This window comes from Coregonus lavaretus, assembly GCF_964263955.1.
Source record: "Coregonus lavaretus genome assembly, chromosome: 5".
NCBI classification, from domain to species: Eukaryota; Metazoa; Chordata; class Actinopteri; order Salmoniformes; family Salmonidae; genus Coregonus; species Coregonus lavaretus.
This window is the reverse complement of record NC_139992.1, coordinates 77400756-77419903: the sequence shown is the minus strand read 5'-3', so window position 1 is coordinate 77419903 and position 19148 is coordinate 77400756. Positions and strand designations below refer to the sequence as shown.

Sequence of the window (19148 nt, the reverse complement as noted above, 5' to 3'; positions counted from 1 at the left end):
TGGAAACACAGTGTGCTAGAAATGGACCATTCCATGTTAGCACCTTCATGTCACCTGCAGGTTTAGAGTTAGGACTTAGCATTCAGTAAACATGGTTACTGGTGCAAGCAGCACGCTCTCAGTCAATCAGAATTGAGCCTGTGTGCTGGAAACAATTGTGAGCAATAGATGTGAGTAAATCAGGTACCGAGGGAGACTAGATGCAGTGTGTGTGTGTGTGTGTGTGTTCTGTTCACCCTGTCTGAAAGACACGGAGTCTGGCTGTTCATTATGATCATGCTGCCGTCTGTCCAGTGGCCCCAAGCCAGTGATGTGTGTGGAGGCGGGCCAGGCGGTAGTCCAGTCCATAAGCTCAGGGCAGGACAGGGTGAGGAGGGGTTGTACTGCAGCAGTGTGGGACCAGGGAGCTACCCTCTGATGAGTTGCAGTTGCCATGGAGCTCTGTGGAACAGAGGGCACACAGGCCTGTTTTCACAGCCTGCCAAGGGAGCTCTCCACTGGGCTGGATCACAAGGCGAGAGGGGGGTGGTGCTGGAGGTTCCTGGCACTTTACAATCTCACCCATCTAACCACATATAGTCTACGTCCTAAATGACATCCTATATAGTGCACTATTTTTGACCAGAGCCCTATGGGAATAGGGTGCCATTTGGGCCTACAACTCCAATGCAGAATTCTGAGAAAGATGTATTGGAGTGGCTTAGTTCAGTTCCAATTTAATTTATCTTTGGATGTCAGCTCTCATAACTGCAGTCATGCAATGCAGGGTCGTTAGAAAAACACTTTCAACATTAAATCTGCCTGGGCCCAAAATACCCGGCTTTAGGCCAAATATTCCCCCCACTGGGGCACAGAGCTGCATGGCTTGTAAAAGTTGAATTATTTTGGTCACAGAAAATGAAAAATCTATCCGACCATATTGTGTTGCATATGGACCCTGAGTCAGACAGTTATGGCATTATGTCTATATAAACAAACTATTTGTCTGTAAAATAAAAGGAGAGTACTCTCTCATCGGGTTCCAAATCAAACTGCTTTTTAAAAATCTGACCGTTGTCGGTGGAGTCAAAAGAAAGAAAACGTTTATTTCCTTTGCTCCTTCCACGCCAGGCCACCATTTTTTAATTGCTCTCTCTTCCGTGGTTACGTAAAAGTTGTGCACACATGAACAGGACGCAAGCACACACACACACACAATGGAGAAGCCCATTGGAGGACACAGTACTAGAGCAAACGGAAACAAAGCAGGAACCAGAGAGAGAGAGACAGAGAGGGATTGAAGGAGCGAGGGGGAGAAATAGGAGAGGATGAACGTCAGAGGTTTTAAGGAGCTCTCAGTAACTAAGTAAAGTGATTATGTTATCTGTCGATCAATTTCCACTAACATAGTCTCACTCCTGGAGTACTTTCTGGGCCTGCCTAGTGAGTGAGTGAGTGAGTGAGTGTGAGAGAGAGAGAAGAGAGAATGACAAGGCCAGTAGAAGGATAAAAGAAAGACAGGGAACTATGTCAGACCGATACTAAAGCGCCTACCCAATACTTTTTTTCTATTTCACTCGTTCTCCCCCTTCCCTCTTTCTTTCTGAACCTCTCTAGGCCCCGTCTCAGCCCTGTCTCGGCCCTGTGCAACAGGAAGTGGCACTGTTGGAGTGAGAGAGCGCGTGAGAGGGCCAGCTTCCTGTGAGCTGCACTACCACTATAATACTTCTCCTTCTGCCGCCAAGCAACAATGGGGGAGACCAGTGACACACAAACACTACCCCTCGTCCCCTCTCCCCCCTGAGCAGACTCCCCCCCTCTGAGCAGACTCACCCCTATCACACATCTGAGCAGCAATGCAAGACGCCACCAGATTTGCCCTCTTCCCCATCCTCTCTTCACGCCTAAACTCAATCTCCTCTGCCACCACGCCTCCTCTCCCCTCTACCATTCCCACATCCTCAACTCTCCCCCACCTCCTCTCTCCTGTCCTCAACTCTCCCCCACCTCCTCTCTCCTGTCCTCAACTCTCCCCCACCTCCTCTCTCTCCCCCGTCCTCAACGCTCCCCTTGTCCTCAACTCTCCCCTCTGCCCCACCTCCTCTCTCCATCTAATTTCCTCCCTCCGTCTTCACAGTCCCAAATCCCCCTTTCCGCCCATGAGGGGCTGAAGTGAGACGGATCAGGGCGACGCCCTAAAGCTGTGTCTGCCAACATCAAAGACCCCCCCCCCCCCCTGAGGGTAGACTGGAGAGACTGACACCACCGTCCTCAGAGCTGAGCTGGAACTGGAGATTGGGCTGGGTCCTGTCTCACACAGTGGCGTAGCTCAGCTTCCATGGCTAGGCTAAACACCACCATCCTCAGAGCTGAGCTGGGACTGGAGATTGGGCTGGGTCCTGTCTCTCTCAGTGGCGTAGCTCAGCTTCCATGGCTAGGCTAAACAATGCAGACGCTGCCTGGCTTACAACAAATGTTGCAAATATTAGCCTACTAGATGATCCTACTTCATCCAAATATTAGCCTACTAGATGATCCTACTTCATCCAAATATTAGCCTACTAGATGATCCTACTTCATCCAAATATTAGCCTACTAGATGATCCTACTTCATCCAAATATTAGCCTACTAGATGATCCTACTTCATCCAAATATTAGCCTACTAGATGATCCTACTTCATCCAAATATTAGCCTACTAGATGATCCTACTTCATCCATGTTGGAAGAGAAACTTAAAATGTATACACACATAAAGGTGATGGGATATTATTATTGGACGCTATTATATCAATATTTGAATCTATGTGTAAGAAACATATATATATATATATATATATATATATACACACACTACCGTTCAAACGTTTGGGGTCACTTAGAAATGTCCTTGTTTTCGAAATACATTTTTTTTGTCCATTAAAATAACATCAAATTGATCAGAAATACAGTTTAGACATTGTTAATGTTGTAAATGGCTATTGTAGCTGGAAACGGCTGCTTATTAATGGAATATCTACATAGGCGTACAGAGGCCCATTATCAGCAACCATCAGTCCTAATCCAAGTTTATCATTTTAAAAGGCTATTTGATCATTAGAAAACCCTTTTGCAATTGTTTTAGCACAGCTGAAAACTGTTGTGCTGATTAAAGAAGCAATAAAACTGGCCTTCTTGAGACTAGTTGAGTATCTGGAGCATCAGCAATTGTGGGTTTGAATACAGGCTCAAAATGGCCAGAAACAAAGAACTTTCTTCTGAAACTTGTCAGTCTATTCTTGTTCTGAGAAATGAAGGGTATTCCATGCGAGAACTTTCCAAGATACTGAAGATCTCATACAACGCTGTGTACTACTCCCTTCACAGAACAGCGCAAACTGACTCTAACCAGAATACAAAGAGGAGTGGGAGGCCCCGGTGCACAACTGAGCAAGAGGACAAATACATTAGAGTGTCTAGTTTGAGAAACAGACGCCTCACAGGTCCTCAACTGGCAGCTTCATTAAATAGTAGCCGCAAAACACCAGTCTCTCTCTCTCTCGCTCTCTCTCTCCTTCCCTGCATCTCTCCCCTCCTCTCTCCTTCCCTGCATCTCTCCTCCCCTCCTCCTCTCTCCTCCTCCTCTCTCCTCCCCTCCTCTCTCTCTCCTTCCCTCCCTCCCTCCCTTCCTCTCTAAATACCTGCCTCAGACAGAGAGAGAGAGCGAGAGCAGGGTAACCTACTTTCCTCCTGACTAAATAAGTATCCACATACCAGTGTGTGTGTGTCTGTGTGTGAGAGAGATAGAGGTGTGTGTCTAAATAAGTAACCACTTGTGTTTTCCCTTTTCCTGAATTATTCACAGCCATGTGACTTTTGTAGGTAGCGCAGGCTGCTTGGCTGTGTGAGACAGGACCCAGCCCAATCTCCAGTTCCAGCTCAGCTCTGAGGATGGTGGTGTCAGTCTCTCCAGTCTCACTGCGATCTGATTGGTTATTTTGTACATATGCTGCCTGGCTCAGGATTGTGATAGGTCGAGGTGATGGCTCTGTTCCGGTAGGTAGGCAGAGGTGGTTGGCAGCAGGGGCTATATGTTTCCATGGAAACTACAGGGGGTAACCAGGATGTGTGTGTGCATGTGTGTGTATGTGGGGGGGGGGGCACACATCCTTGGTCACCTTGGTGCAAGTGGGCACACAAACACACACAGACACACTCAGAAACACACACTCAGAAACACACACTCAGAAACTAGGTCAGTCTCTCTGGCTCTCTACGCTCTATTTCAGCAAAACATCAATATCTCACGTGACTAGCTACTATTCCTAAGACTCATCGTACCACAACCCTGACTGAGGTCCTCAGGCTGACAGACAGAGTCAGACAACAGCAGGGATTTCAACAAACAACCACCACAAGCTTACAACAGTGGAAGTCTTTACGGGACAGAAATAAATGTGTCAACACAAAAACATGGCAGAGGACATAATGTGGAATGTCTCTGTGCTTTCAGCTATCAGAGAGAGCCAATGACAGGCAGAAGGATCAGATGAAACTAACTCCAAGTGCAGTCTGCCCTTGCTCATCAACACTGACCCACAATACACTGGGGGAGAGGGGCCAGGCCCAGAAGCAGTGGGCACTTTGCCACTAGGCCAGAAGGTCAGCCCTAACACACACAGGTGTGTGGGTCCTTATTTAGTCAGGAGGAAAGAAGGTTACCCTGCTCTCTCTCCCTCTCTGTCTGTCTGTTCTGTTCCAGGGAAGGCTCAGTAACTAGTAACACCCTGCTCTGGAGCAACAGCAGCAGGAAGTGGTATGATGGAGGAGAGGACATCCACACAGACGGACAGATGGACTCAGTCAGGCACCTTAATCAGAACAAACGCCTCTCAATCTGTCCTCCCATACATACGCACAGTCACACCTCTGGCTGTGCCCATAGGATAACATGTCCTAGTCCTATATCTGACTACAGGATAACATGTCCTAGTCCTATATCTGACTCCATAATAACATGTCCTAGTCCTATATCTGACTACAGGATAACATGTCCTAGTCCTATATCTGACTACAGGATAACATGTCCTAGTCCTATATCTGACTACATGATAACATGTCCTAGTCCTATATCTGACTACATGATAACATGTCCTAGTCCTATATCTGACTCCATAATAACATGTCCTAGTCCTATATCTGACTCCATAATAACATGTCCTAGTCCTATATCTGACTACATGATAACATGTCCTAGTTCTATATCTGACTACAGGATAACATGTCCTAGTCCTATATCTGACTACATGATAACATGTCCTAGTCCTATATCTGACTACATGATAACATGTCCTAGTCCTATATCTGACTACATGATAACATGTCCTAGTCCTATATCTGACTACATGATAACATATCCTAGTCCTATATCTGACTACATGATAACATGTCCTAGTCCTATATCTGACTACATGATAACATGTCCTAGTCCTATATCTGACTACATGATAACATGTCCTAGTCCTATATCTGACTACATGCCTGTCCTGCCCCTGAGTCAGTCCAGCCCATGTCATCTGAGCAGGCCTGCAGTGCCCATACAGCCAGGACACACCCATCTGTAGGATTTTATCTGTATAAAATCTATTACATTTTTTGATTGATTCCGTTTAGTATTTTCCCAAATTCCCTTTTCTCCGCTTTTGTTTTTCCAAGTTTCCGTTCAGGTTTTTGCTCTCAAAAATCCAACTTTGTATAGAAAAACAACCAAATTGGATGTTCTAAGTCCACAACAATGTTTAAACCACATAAGGAGACCGCTTTTAAGGTATATGAAAAATGTTATACAATTTGAATTTTGGGTGTAGTTCCCTTTAATTGAACTGAGCGCCAGCCAGAGACCGTTAGGCTAGCGGTGTTTCTGTAGCACTCGTGATTGTTGCTAAACAAATGGCCACTGGATTGATGCAAATAATCATGATATTCTGCCAGGTAGGCATAGGCTACTAAAAAAGTTTTTGGGAAAGCCTTTCCATCTACCAGAAGATGGTTATCATTAGCATTATCGTGTTAGCATTATCGCTAAGGGCTACACAGCGTGTAGACAAGACATACCTGCGCCACACAACACACACACAGGCATTCCTGAGCACTTTCAGAAAGTTGCGGGAAAATACGAATCACTGATGCATTTTGCTCATGCTGCAATACGTAACATTTTGGGCGACCTGACCAAATTCACATAGAAATGTGAGTTATACAGTGGGGAGAACAAGTATTTGATACACTGCCAATTTTGCAGGTTTTCCTACTTACAAAGCATGTAGAGGTCTGTAATTTTTATTATAGGTACACTTCAACTGTGAGAGACGGAATCTAAAACAAAAATCCAGAAAATCACATTGTATGATTTTTAAGTAATTAATTTGCAATTTATTGCATGACATAAGTATTTGATCACCTACCAACCAGTAAGAATTCCGGCTCTCACAGACCTGTTCGTTTTTCTTTAAGAAGCCCTCCTGTTCTCCACTCATTACCTGTATTAACTGCACCTGTTTGAACTCGTTACCTGTATAAAAGACACCTGTCCACACACTCAATCAAACAGACTCCAACCTCTCCACAATGGCCAAGACCAGAGAGCTGTGTAAGGACATCAGGGATAAAATTGTAGACCTGCACAAGGCTGGGATGGGCTACAGGACAATAGGCAAGCAGCTTGGTGAGAAGGCAACAACTGTTGGCGCAATTATTAGAAAATGGAAGATGTTCAAGATGACGGTCAATCACACTCGGTCTGGGGCTCCATGCAAGATCTCACCTCGTGGGGCATCAATGATCATGAGGAAGGTGAGGGATCAGCCCAGAACTACACGGCAGGACCTGGTCAATGACCTGAAGAGAGCTGGGACCACAGTCTCAAAGAAAACCATTAGTAACACACTACGCCGTCATGGATTAAAATCCTGCAGCGCACGCAAGGTCCCCCTGCTCAAGCCAGCGCATGTCCAGGCCCGTCTGAAGTTTGCCAATGACCATCTGGATGATCCAGAGGAGGAATGGGAGAAGGTCATGTGGTCTGATGAGACAAAAATAGAGCTTTTTGGTCTAAACTCCACTCGCCGTGTTTGGAGGAAGAAGAAGGATGAGTACAACCCCAAGAACACCATCCCAACCGTGAAGCATGGAGGTGGAAACATCATTCTTTGGGGATGCTTTTCTGCAAAGGGGACAGGACGACTGCACCGTATTGAGGGGAGGATGGATGGGGCCATGTATCGCGAGATCTTGGCCAACAACCTCCTTCCCTCAGTAAGAGCATTGAAGATGGGTCGTGGCTGGGTCTTCCAGCATGACAATGACCCGAAACACACAGCCAGGGCAACTAAGGAGTGGCTCCGTAAGAAGCATCTCAAGGTCCTGGAGTGGCCTAGCCAGTCTCCAGACCTGAACCCAAAAGAAAATCTTTGGAGGGAGCTGAAAGTCCGTATTGTCCAGCGACAGCCCCTAAACCTGAAGGATCTGGAGAAGGTCTGTATGGAGGAGTGGGCCAAAATCCCTGCTGCAGTGTGTGCAAACCTGGTCAAGACCTACAGGAAACGTATGATCTCTGTAATTGCAAACAAAGGTTTCTGTACCAAATATTAAGTTCTGCTTTTCTGATGTATCAAATACTTATGTCATGCAATAAAATGCAAATTAATTACTTAAAAATCATTCAATGTGATTTTCTGGATTTTTGTTTTAGATTCCGTTTCTCACAGTTGAAGTGTACCTATGATAAAAATTACAGACCTCTACATGCTTTGTAAGCTGGAAAACCTGCAAAATCGGCAGTGTATCAAATACTTGTTCTCCCCACTGTAGATCTGTCATTGAAAGCCAGTCTAAGAAGCAGCAGATCTGTTTTGTGGGCACTTTTTCTACGCTTCCCGTGCTTAAGTTTCTTTTTTGCATCTTTTACTTTCGGGTTTTACACCAGCTATTATTGAAAATATATTTCACAGCATTTGGTACAATGATTCTCTACACTATACTTGCCTGTTTTGTCACAAACTGAAATTAGGCGAACTATTTGAATTTTAGCAACCAGGAAATGGCAGAGCGATTTCTGCATATTGCACCTTTAACTTGGCCCAATTAATGCATGTTCTACTAAGTTCAATACATTGTTGAATTCCGTTTTAATGTCTGGATTCCGTGATTCCGTCCAGGTTTTCCGTAACGCTGATTTTCTAGGGTCCTACATCAGTCTCTATACTAACGTTTATTGGGGAGTGTGTTTGTGACGGCATGCACATCTGCATCTATTGGCAACTTTCTCCCCCCCTCCCACTCCCTCTCCACTGATTATAACTGTAATCAACTTTAGCCTTTAGCATCATTATTAGAAGGGTTGGACTTTCAGTCAGAGGCACTATATACTATATTTAGCCACAGCAGAACAGCAGAGCCACATTTGGGCTAATTGAGGCCTGCTGGTGAAGTCACCGCTATACAAGAAGCAGAGGGGTGGAAGTGATGTGGACCTCTTCCCTCCCTCCCCGTCTCCCTCCCCGTCTCCCTCCCTGGGCTCTCTCTCTGGGGTGAGTCAGGGTCCAGGGGGGAGGGGAAGAGGGGAGACTTGTCTGATGGTGTTATGGTTGACTGAAACACCACTACGTTTTTGATCCTCATCCAAATTCAAATTCACATCATCAAATGTAGAGTGTTTAGATCTATATGGAGTGTTGCACCTTTCACCATGTTTTTTAAAAATCTTTATGTGAATAAAATCTGGTTGCCTATTTTGATAGGCCCTATGTTTGCATGGAGATTGGAGAATGTTGCACCTTGCATTCACATTCCGTGGCAACCAATTTTAGACAGCATTGCATCCCCCACTACCTAGCTTCCTTGGCTAAGTCTTCGGCTGACTACTGTTGTTGAGACTATTGTTGTCACAGACAGTTATTGATAGTCGGAGGACTTGGCTAGCGCATGTAGATTCTAGGATAAGGCTTCCCCAGACATTCCCCAGTTGTTTGAGCCAGACCATTCTAGTGTAGGCTACTGTTCAACAGTGTCAGATGAGGCCAGCAGGACACTAGGCTAACCTTCATCAGCTGTACCATCTAACAGAAACATAACAACAGCATTAGGACAAACATAATGATGATTATTATTAACATTACCCCAGTCAGAACATCTTAAAATAAACATTACTGTACCTTAGTCAGCAGATTAGCATCAGCAGGCTAGCCTAGTGCTAACTACTGGGAGAGAACACATAGGCTACACACTAATGGAACCTGAAGCGTGAGGTCTGAGTGGGCAATGTAGGTCAGTGGAACACAATGTAGGCTGCGTGTGTGTGTGTGAGAGAGAGAGAAAGAGCAAGAGAGTGTGTCATTCTACAATGTGGGAGAGACTCTACATCTGTCACTAGGCCGCGCCTGGCAGGCCACAGTGTTAGGCCTGGGTTAGGTGTTGCCGCGCCTGGCAGGCCACAGTGTTAGGCCTGGGTTAGGTGTTGCCGCGCCTGGCAGGCCACAGTGAGAACATGCTGAGTGTGAAGTGATGACTGGAGACTCCTATAACTCACACGCATCGTACTACTGGAGTTGAACCTACCCAGAGCTTGGCTGATTTCAATGGAAAATCACTGAGCTACTGCAGAACCAGTTTGAGTGACTGTGTAAGTGAGTTGGCAAAGCCCACACACCACAGCAGTAAAAAAGGCTGTTCATCACTAGCTAAAATCTTGTTTCACTAATCACCCTAAAAAACCTTGGAGGCGGAAACAGGGTAGAGAAAGAAGAGCAATTAGTCCCCATAGGTTCACATCAACACGCACGCACTGGGCAGAGGAGGAAGTGCAGCGCTCTGTTTAAATATCCATCATCCTCCTCTCCAGCCCAGCTCCCAGCAGCCCCGGGACCAGGAAGAAAAGGAACAGAACGTACTCAGCAGAAAGAAAAGAGAAACTTTGTTCTGACTTGACATTATAGCTGAGTTGAACTTGAACTCCCTTAGAGAACTATTCTAGTAGTCTCAGTAGTTACTGTCATGAGTCAGGGTCTCTCTCTCCTTACATCAGCTCCATCAGTAAGGGGCCGCACCTCAGCCTGCTGGAAGAGTGTGTGTGTGTGTTGCCTGTGGGTTACTGAGAATTTCCACTGCCTTCTCCAGTCACAAAGACAGGTCTGTAGACCTACTGAACACTACCTGGCAGGGTAGCAGGGGGACACAGGAAGGATGTGTGTGTGTGTGTGTGTGTGTGTGTGTGTGTGAGAGAGAGGGTGCGTGGGTATTTGAACGTTAATCTGTGTGTTAGTGAAGGGTCGGTCAGAGGGCTCCGTGCCAGCCAGGCCACAGGAAACACCTGTGGGTGTACTGTAGTAGAGGGCGTTTTCTGGTGTGACATGATATTCTGCCTTCCGACACCACCGGCTAATACCACCACTTCCTGTCTGGTCAGCTCCACCCCCAGTGGCCAGAGTCTCAGCACCTCGTCATATGTCCTCTCACAACATACTATAGCACCAGGATTTCCGTTAGCCGGTAATAGCCGGCTTTTGGCCGTTAAAAAAATAGAAAAGCTAATAAATTAAATTGGCACCGGCCAAAATACCAGCTGATGTAAATACATTTTACCAGTCAGGCTTATCAGTCAACGGGTTAATTTGCATAATTTACTGGAATTAAATTATGTCACGTGTCCAGTATTCATTATGTATCTTATTTATAACACGATACAGATATAGAGCCTTTGAGCAGAAAATCTGTCAGACAGTGCTTTTATAAGCCCAATCATTGCGTAACAATTCTAAATGCAATCATGTGTTAGAAATCGTTTTTGGGCCACGACTAAAAAGAGCTACTAATTATTCCTCAACTGGTAATTGGAGAGCACTTCCCATTCAAATGCATAGGCAACGGAAGGCAGGCTTCATCAGCGCATCACACACCACTTTGCAATGAGCTGGAGGCAGTATGCTTTTAAAAACATATAGCTACTTCATTGTTTGAAACCTGAACGTTTTAATACATATGAGGCATGTTTTACCCAATTATTTGATACAGACTTCCATAGAGTATGCCACTGAAACCAGTAGCCTGTCTGTTTTCTACTGGTTTTCAACTTTCTTTCATTGTCCGCACATTCACGCGTAGCCTACTGCCTTGTGTACATTGCTGCGCTAATAACGCTAAGAAATAAAAGTTGATCAACATTTTAAGGTAAGCGTTCTGATCGGTTGCATCTGATCCATTTCTTTAAAAAAAATATACAAATATGATGTAGCCAAAGCCTACTGTGTTGTGGGAATTCGGGATCTATCTTCCCACAACTGTCCCAGAGTCTGTTTGGGCTATTTCTTTCTCGACAAGCTGAGCAATAGAATAGGTAAACTTTTCTGCTATGGGGGATAATAGATTGACATAGGCGGTGCGTCCATAAGGCTAGGGGAAGCTTTCCCTAAGTAAACTGAATTGCCAAAAATTATATAGCCTAATTAGCCTACTGTCTATACAGAAATAAATAAAATATTTCAAAATAGGCTACTCAAGCATAATTTGGCCACAGAGGATCATTAGCTTCCCCTTTCCTTAAAAAAACAAAGTTGTGGATTGTTTTAAAATCGCATCATCTACAGTCGGCAAATACTAAATAGATGATTGTTGAGTTGCGACTGTCAGTGAAGAGTTGAGAGGCCCTACCAGGCGTATCCCAATATAAAAAAATGAAATTGCGGGAAAACATAGTTTGGAAAGCAAATGGCTCTAATTTTGGTAATTTTTCTGTTTTTAAACAACTAAATTGACAAACGTTGGTTCATTTATTTGAATTCCATTTTGTTTATTTTTCCCTGTGAGTTTCTCTGGAGATGAATCAGATCCAGCCTGAACTATGCAATGTAGTAGGGAGTTGTAGTTTCCAACAGGCCAATATTCTACACAGTTTAGCGCATAAAATGTGGTAATTAACTACAATGTCCATAATCCATTGGGCATCTACTTGTCCGGTCTGTGTTTCTTTTACGCCTGCTACAAAAGAGACAGAAGAATGTGCAATCATGAGGGGATATAGAGAGCAGCTGTTGCTTCGCAAGGTATCTCTACCTGAACATGCATGATCTAAGATAAGTGATTGATAGTTGGTATTCAGCAGTCATAAAAGTATGCCTTATTTACTTTGAAGAACTACTAAAATAGTGCTTTTGGCAGACAGCATAGGCAGCAGCTCTATAGAGATGAGATGATGACTTGGAATGAAATAATAAAGTCATCAAATGAAACAAATGTAATATACAAAACAACTAAAATATTTTATTAAAGTAAAGTAAAGTGAATAAATGATGGTTAATAAGTGATAAGCAGTAATGGGCAGTCACTACCATCATGGGACTTTATTAATAGTTTTATTCTGTGTTGTTACAGCATTCAAACCGAAATCGAAAACTGTGATTATTATTTTTATAATCTAACCGAAAGCGAACCGACCTCAAAAAGCACTAATCGCTCAGCACTAACACACACACACACACACACCAACCCACACACACCAACCCACATGTGTGTGCATTCTGGCACACATTCCTCCTGCCCTTCACATACGCTGTGTCACTCAAGAATGCACAAACATACATCTCCCAAATACATATCCCCCCGCCACACACACATCGCCCCCGCCACACACACGTGCTTCTGCATGTTTAGAGGAGTGTGTTTCTACGGATGTAAGCAGGTTTCTACAGGAGAGAAGGGGTGAATATGAGGCTCAATCACCAGTTAAATGACAACTGACAAACATACACAAAATTCCTAGATAAAGGGTTTAGATAGGAATAAGGGAGCATTGTTACAGAATCCTATTGTTGAATCATAACGTTGAATCATACGGTTACCCAGACGTTCTGCTTTTCACTCCCTACCTACATGTACATAGTACTTCAATCAATCACCTAACCAAACCTGATCACATCAGAAGATATCCTCCTCGCAATCTCCAAAATACAACAGCCACATGACAACTTTGTTTGGACGTCGTAAAAGGATCATTCGCCGAAACTGAAGAGATATAGCTAGCTAGCGATAGAGACCTGCTAGCTACATTAGCTAGCTAGCTGGGATTTTCTACAAGGAATCTGCCTAAACGAAAAAAGCGTATTCTCAAAAGTGGGTGTGACACCTACTCCCGTTGCCTGCTGCACTGGCTGCTTGGATTCCACCTGGCGATCTGTTCCCCGTCTGCCCTGGCCTGTCTCCCCCTGCCCGCCACACTCCCCCCTCTCTCCCGAGCTTTCGTTCGCCTCCAGCACATATGCACTGTTTGGCCGAGTGACTCTGAACTTACAATGGCTAGCCCCATGTCGTTATATTTCTTTCTTGTGCTTTATGCTATTTGCCTCATGACTCCTGTGTGCTTTGTTGACTATGAACATGCTTGTTTACCCCACCGTGGGACAGACTATGTTTGTTCCCACACTCGGGACTCTGACTCTCTGTTAGTTACACGGACTCCTATCCTATTCTAACCACCTCTCGCCCGCTTTGTATTCATGTTACCTGATGAAATTGCTGTACAATATGATCTTGTTGCCATCTGATGCACATTCAAATGTTATAAAAAATCAACACAGCAGAGCTCTCCCTGTCCTCTGCCGTGCCCTGATTGTATTACTGCTGATGATATCTGGAAATGTGCATGTACACCCTGGCCCATCTACTGTTGCTAGCCCCAATTCTGACTTGTGCTCTGATATCTGTTTCACTGATTTCTGCTCTCGTAAAAGCCTGGGTTTTCTGCACGTTAACACTAGAAGCTTGATAACTAAAAATTGATAAATTGAAAGTGTGGGTTCACAGCTCCAATCGAAATGTGTTGGTCATTACTGAGACGTGGTTAAGAAAGAGTGTTTTGAACACAGATGTTAACCTTTCTGGTTATAAACTTTTTAGGAAAGACAGATCTTCCAAAGGTGGTGGAGTGGCAATCTTTACCAAGGATCAACTTCAGTGCTCGGTTATCTCCACAAAGTCTGTCCCCAAACAATTTGATTTGCTGGTTTTAAGCATTCAACTTTAAAATAGCTCTTTGTTGACTGTTGCTGGGTGTTATCGTCCTCCATCAGCACCGGCCTGTTCTCTACCTGCCCTAAGCTCTCTCCTGGCCCCTTAACACCAAGTCTGAATTTGTCCTGCTAGGTGACCTAAACTGGGACATGCTTAAACCACCTGACCATGTCCTAAAGCAATGGGACTCCCTAAATCTTTCTCAGATTATTTCCAATCCCTCAAGGTATGACTCCAAACACTCAGAAAAGGTTACTCTCCTTTATGTTATCCTCACAAATAATCCTGGTAGGTATCAGTCTGGTGTTTTCTGTAATGACCTTAGTGATCACTGTTTTACAGCCTGTGTTCGTAATGGCTGCTCAGTGAAACAACCTGTCCTGATCTGTCATAGACACTTGCTAAAAAACTTTAATGAGCAAGCCTTCCTTCATGACCTGGCCTCTGTAAATTGGTATAGAACCAGCTTGATCCCCTCTGTTGAAGACGCTTGGATATTTTTAGTGGTATTGTTAAAGAAAAGGAGAATTAAAAACAGGTTCAGCCCCTGGTTCGACCGTGATCTGGCAGAGTTACTCCACCTCAAGAATTCCATTTGGCGAAAGGCTCGGCACACGCATACTCAAGCTGACTGGCTCTCGTTCAGGCAAATGAGAAATAAGTGCACTCAGGCTATCAGGAAGGCCAAAGTTAGTTACTTTAAGGAGCAGTTCTCTCTCTGTGGGTCTAACCCCAAGAAGTTCTGGAAAACGGTTCAAGACCTGGTGAATAAACCCTCCTCCTCACAGCTTCCCATGTTCCTTAATGTTGATGATGTGGTTGTTACTGACAAGGAGCACATGGCTGAGCTCTTTCATCACCACTTCATTAAGTCAGGATTCCTATTTGACTCAGCCATGCCTCCTTGCCCGTCCAACATTTCCTCATCTCCCGACCCTTCTAATGTGACTAGCCCCGATGCTCCTCCTTCTTTTCCCCCTGCCCCGCTAATAAGTTTCTCCCTGCAGGCAGTCACTGAGTCTGAGGTGCTAAAGGAATTCCTTAAACCTGACCCCCAAAAAAACATATGGGTCAGATGGTTTAGATCCTTTCTTGTTTAAGGTTGCAGCCCCTATCATCACCAAGCCTATCTCTGACCTTTTTAACCTGTCTCTCCTCTATGGGGAGGTTCCCATTGCTTAGAAGGCAGCCACGGTGCGTCCTTTATTTAAAGGGGGAGATCAAGCTGATCCTAACTGTTATAGGCCAATTTCTATTTTACCCTGTTCATCAAAAGTGTTGCAAAAACTTGTCAATAATCAACTGATTGGCTTTCTTGATGTCTATAGTATTCTCTCTGGGATGCAATCTGGTTTCCCCTCAGGTTATGGAGGTGTCTCTTCAACCTTAAAAGGTCCTAAATGATGTCACCATTGCCCTTGATTCTAAGCAATGTTGTGCTTCTATTTTTATTGACTTGGCCAAAGCTTTTGATACGGTAGAACATTCCATTCTTGTGGGCCGGCTAAGGAGTATTAGTGTCTCTGAGGGGTCTTTGGCCTGGTTTGCCAACTACCTCTCTCAAAGAGTGCAGTGTATAAAGTCAGAACATCTGCTGTCTCAGCCACTGCCTGTCACCAAGGGAGTACCCCAGACTTCATCCAAGAAAACGGAAATACAGACATTGTCATCCTACAAGAAACATGGTATAGAGGAGACGGACCCACTGGTTGCCCTCTAGGTTACAGAGAGCTGGTAGTCCCATCCACCAAACTACCAGGTGTGAAACAGGGAAGAGACTCAGGGGGTATGCTAATTTGGTATAGAGCAGACCTAACCCACTCTATTAAAATTAGTCAAAACAGGAACATTTTACATCTGGCTAGAAATTAATAAGGAAATGATCTCAACTGAGAAAAATGTCCTCATGTGTGCTACCTATATCCCCCCAATAGAATCCCCATACTTTAACGATGACAGCTTCTCCATCCTAGAGGGGGAGATCAACCATTTCCAGGCCCAGGGACATGTACTAGTCTGTGGCGACCTAAACGCCAGAATTGGACAAGAACCTGACACTCAGCACACAGGGGGACAAACACCTACCTGGAGGTGACAGTATTCCCTCCCAAATATGCCCCCTTAGACACAACCAAAGAAATGGGTCACAACTCCTGCAGCTGTGTGGCACGCTGGGTCTGTACATAGTCAATGGTACTTTATCACTGACCTCAACCCAGAGTCTCTCAGAGCGTTCAGTCAGCCCACTAACACCCCTATCAGATCACAGCAAAATCACAGTCTACCTGAACAGAGCAATACTCAATCATGAGGCATCAAAGGCAAAAGAACTGCACAATATTAAGAAATGCTATCGATGGAAGGAAAGTAGTGTAGAAACCTACCAAAAAACAATTAGGCATCATCAAATTCAATCCCTTTTAGACAACTTTCTGGACAAAACATTTCACAGTAATAGTGAAGGTGTAAACTTGGCAGTAGAAAGCCTAAACAGTATATGTGACTCGCTTCAGGAAACTAGGCGTATGTCACGCGTCACTACTTCACAGGAGAGCCATTTGAACGTAAACTTCTTTTGTTTCATCAAAATGCATTTTTTGCCAGAAATGCCTTCTGGAACATGTGGACTTTCATGTGCCTTAACAACAAACATGTATGCCGTCTGTAAAAACAAATAAAATTGTTAAATTACGAGCCTAGTTGGTTTAGCCACAGAAAAAGACAGCAACCTTCCCGCTAGCCATGATTGGCTGAGATAATGAGTGGGCTGGACATGCTGAGAGATGAGTTCGAATTTGTCTGCCATATAGCACACTTCTGTCTATTTGAGTTGGTCAGCATGTGTAGGTAATCCTGTCTAACACAGCATTTTAAAAAATATATATCGCGTAGTAGAACTGCATAAGTGTTGCTCTCATCTTTCTGATGGACCGAGTTTTGAAATCAGTGGAATTAGAGTATGATAGCTAAGGAGATGGAGAAAACACCTGTCTCCGGATTACATCTTGAAACTAAGGGCAACCATGGCATCCGTGACAGAGAGGGAGAAGCGTCCATCCATGTATACAGGTATAATAGTCAGCTACATTTTCAGATATTACACGTTTCTAATTTTGTCAGAAAGTCGTTTTCATTGCAAGTTAGTGTACTGTTACCTAGCTAGCTAACGTTACCAAATAGGGCGTCAACAGACCCCACAGAGCCCCAGGACAGCAACACAATTAGACCCAACCAAATCATGAGAAAGCAAAAATAGTATTTATTTAACAAGAAAACAGATAAATAACTATAATGTTATTTGGCCATAAACATAGAGTACACAGTGGCAGAATACCTGACCACTGTGACTGACCCAAACTTAAGGAAAGCTTTGACTATGTACAGACTCAGTGAGCATAGCCTTGCTATTGAGAAAGGTCACCATAGGCAGACCTGGCTCTCAAGAAAAGACAGGCTATGTGCACACTGCCAACAAAATGAGGTGGAAACTGAGCTGCACTTCCTGACCTCCTGCCAAATTTATGAGCATATTAGAGACACATATTTCCCTCAGATTACAGCGATCCACAAAGAATTCAAAAACAAACCCAATTTTGATAAACTCCCATATCTATTGGGTGAAATACCAGTGTGCAATCACAACAGCAAGATGTGTGACCTGTTGCCACAAGAAAAGGGCAACCAGTGAAGAACAAACACCATTGTAAATACAACCCATACTTATGTTAAATAATTTTCCATTTTGTACTTTAACTATTTGCACATTGTTACAACACAGCATATAGCCATAGTGTGACATTTGAAATGTCTTTATTATTTTGGTGTAATATTTACTGTTCACTTTTTATTGTTTATTTCACTTTTGTTTATCTATTTCACTTGCTTTGGCAATGTAAACATATGTTTCCCATACCAATAAAGCCCACTGAATGTAATTGACAGAGACAGAGAGAGACAGGAAAGAAGCGGCACATGGACTAGGCTATCATTGACAGGGCTTAGGGGGTTAGAGGTTAGAATGGTCACTTCTCAAATGGCAGTGGACTGGAGGGCCACAGTAGGAGGAAAGGGAAAACTCAGCACACACACTTTACAGCTTCCTCTCTTAGGTCGGACCAGCTAGTGTGTGTGTGTGTGTGTGTGTGTAGTACGCGGTGGGCTGAACAGGAAAATGAGCAGCACAGGAATAAAGGATGAATGTGTGTGAACATTTTCTCAGCTGGGGCTTTTTCAGACCAAACACAGGAAGTCACAGGGACCAGAGTGGTGCAGTGGCTTTATCCTCTCTCTCTCCCTCTCTCTCTCTCTCTCTCCCTCCCTCCCTCTCTCTCTCTCTCTCCCTCTCTCTCTCCCCCTCTCTCTCTCCCTCCTTCTCTCTCCCTCTAGCCTGGCTTGACTGCAGTCCCAACCTAAAACACTCAGACACAGTCAGGTTTAGACAGTAGAATATCACATAGCTAAATATACCCTCTAAATATCCACTCAGTCAGTATATGAGGGAAAGAGAGAGGAGGAGAAGAGGCAGCGTGTCCTAGACTCTCCTGAACCCTGACGGTCTGACAGACAGACAGACAGAGCCCCAGGCAATAAAACACATACACTCTAACACACAGCATTGTGTTTTATAAGAAATTAATTAAATCATGAGATGACACATTGAGGCCCAGACATCAAAGCAGTGCTGGAATTCTGAGGAAGATGAGGAGGAGGAGGGTGCTGGAGGTCACACAGCCAGGCCCTAATGGCCTGCTATATCCCTCTCATTCCCTCCATCTCCCTCATTCCCTCCACCCCCCTCATTCCCTCCACCCCCCTCATTCCCTCCACCCCCCTCATTCCCTCCATCTCCCTTATTCCCTCCATCTCCCTTATTCCCTCCACCCCCCTCATTCCCTCCACCCCCCTCATTCCCTCCACCCCCCTCATTCCCTCCACCTCCCTCATTCCCTCCATCTCCCTCATTCCCTCCATCTCCCTTATTCCCTCCACCCCCCTCATTCCCTCCACCCCCCTCCATCCCCCTCATTCCCTCCATCCCCCTCATTCCCTCGTGTTTGTGTTCGTGTGGTATGGGGATTGTAAAATAGATTACCAATACTGTACTCAAATAAAATAAAATTGTATTTGTCACAT

General features: G+C 44.5%; 1 protein-coding gene across 1 annotated transcript in view; it reads left to right on the top strand.

Annotated features, from left to right (window-relative positions):
* LOC311129353 (tyrosine-protein phosphatase non-receptor type 12-like) overlaps positions 1-1684 on the top strand; it is a gene marked incomplete at its 3' end in the record, with an annotated part of 44852 nt that extends 43168 nt beyond the window's left edge. The window contains exon 9 of the mRNA XM_084161619.1: positions 1597-1684. Within this exon, the coding sequence (XP_084017745.1) occupies positions 1597-1684 (88 nt within the window). The remainder of the gene's footprint in view (positions 1-1596) is intronic.
* Positions 1685-19148: the final 17464 nt, after the last annotated feature.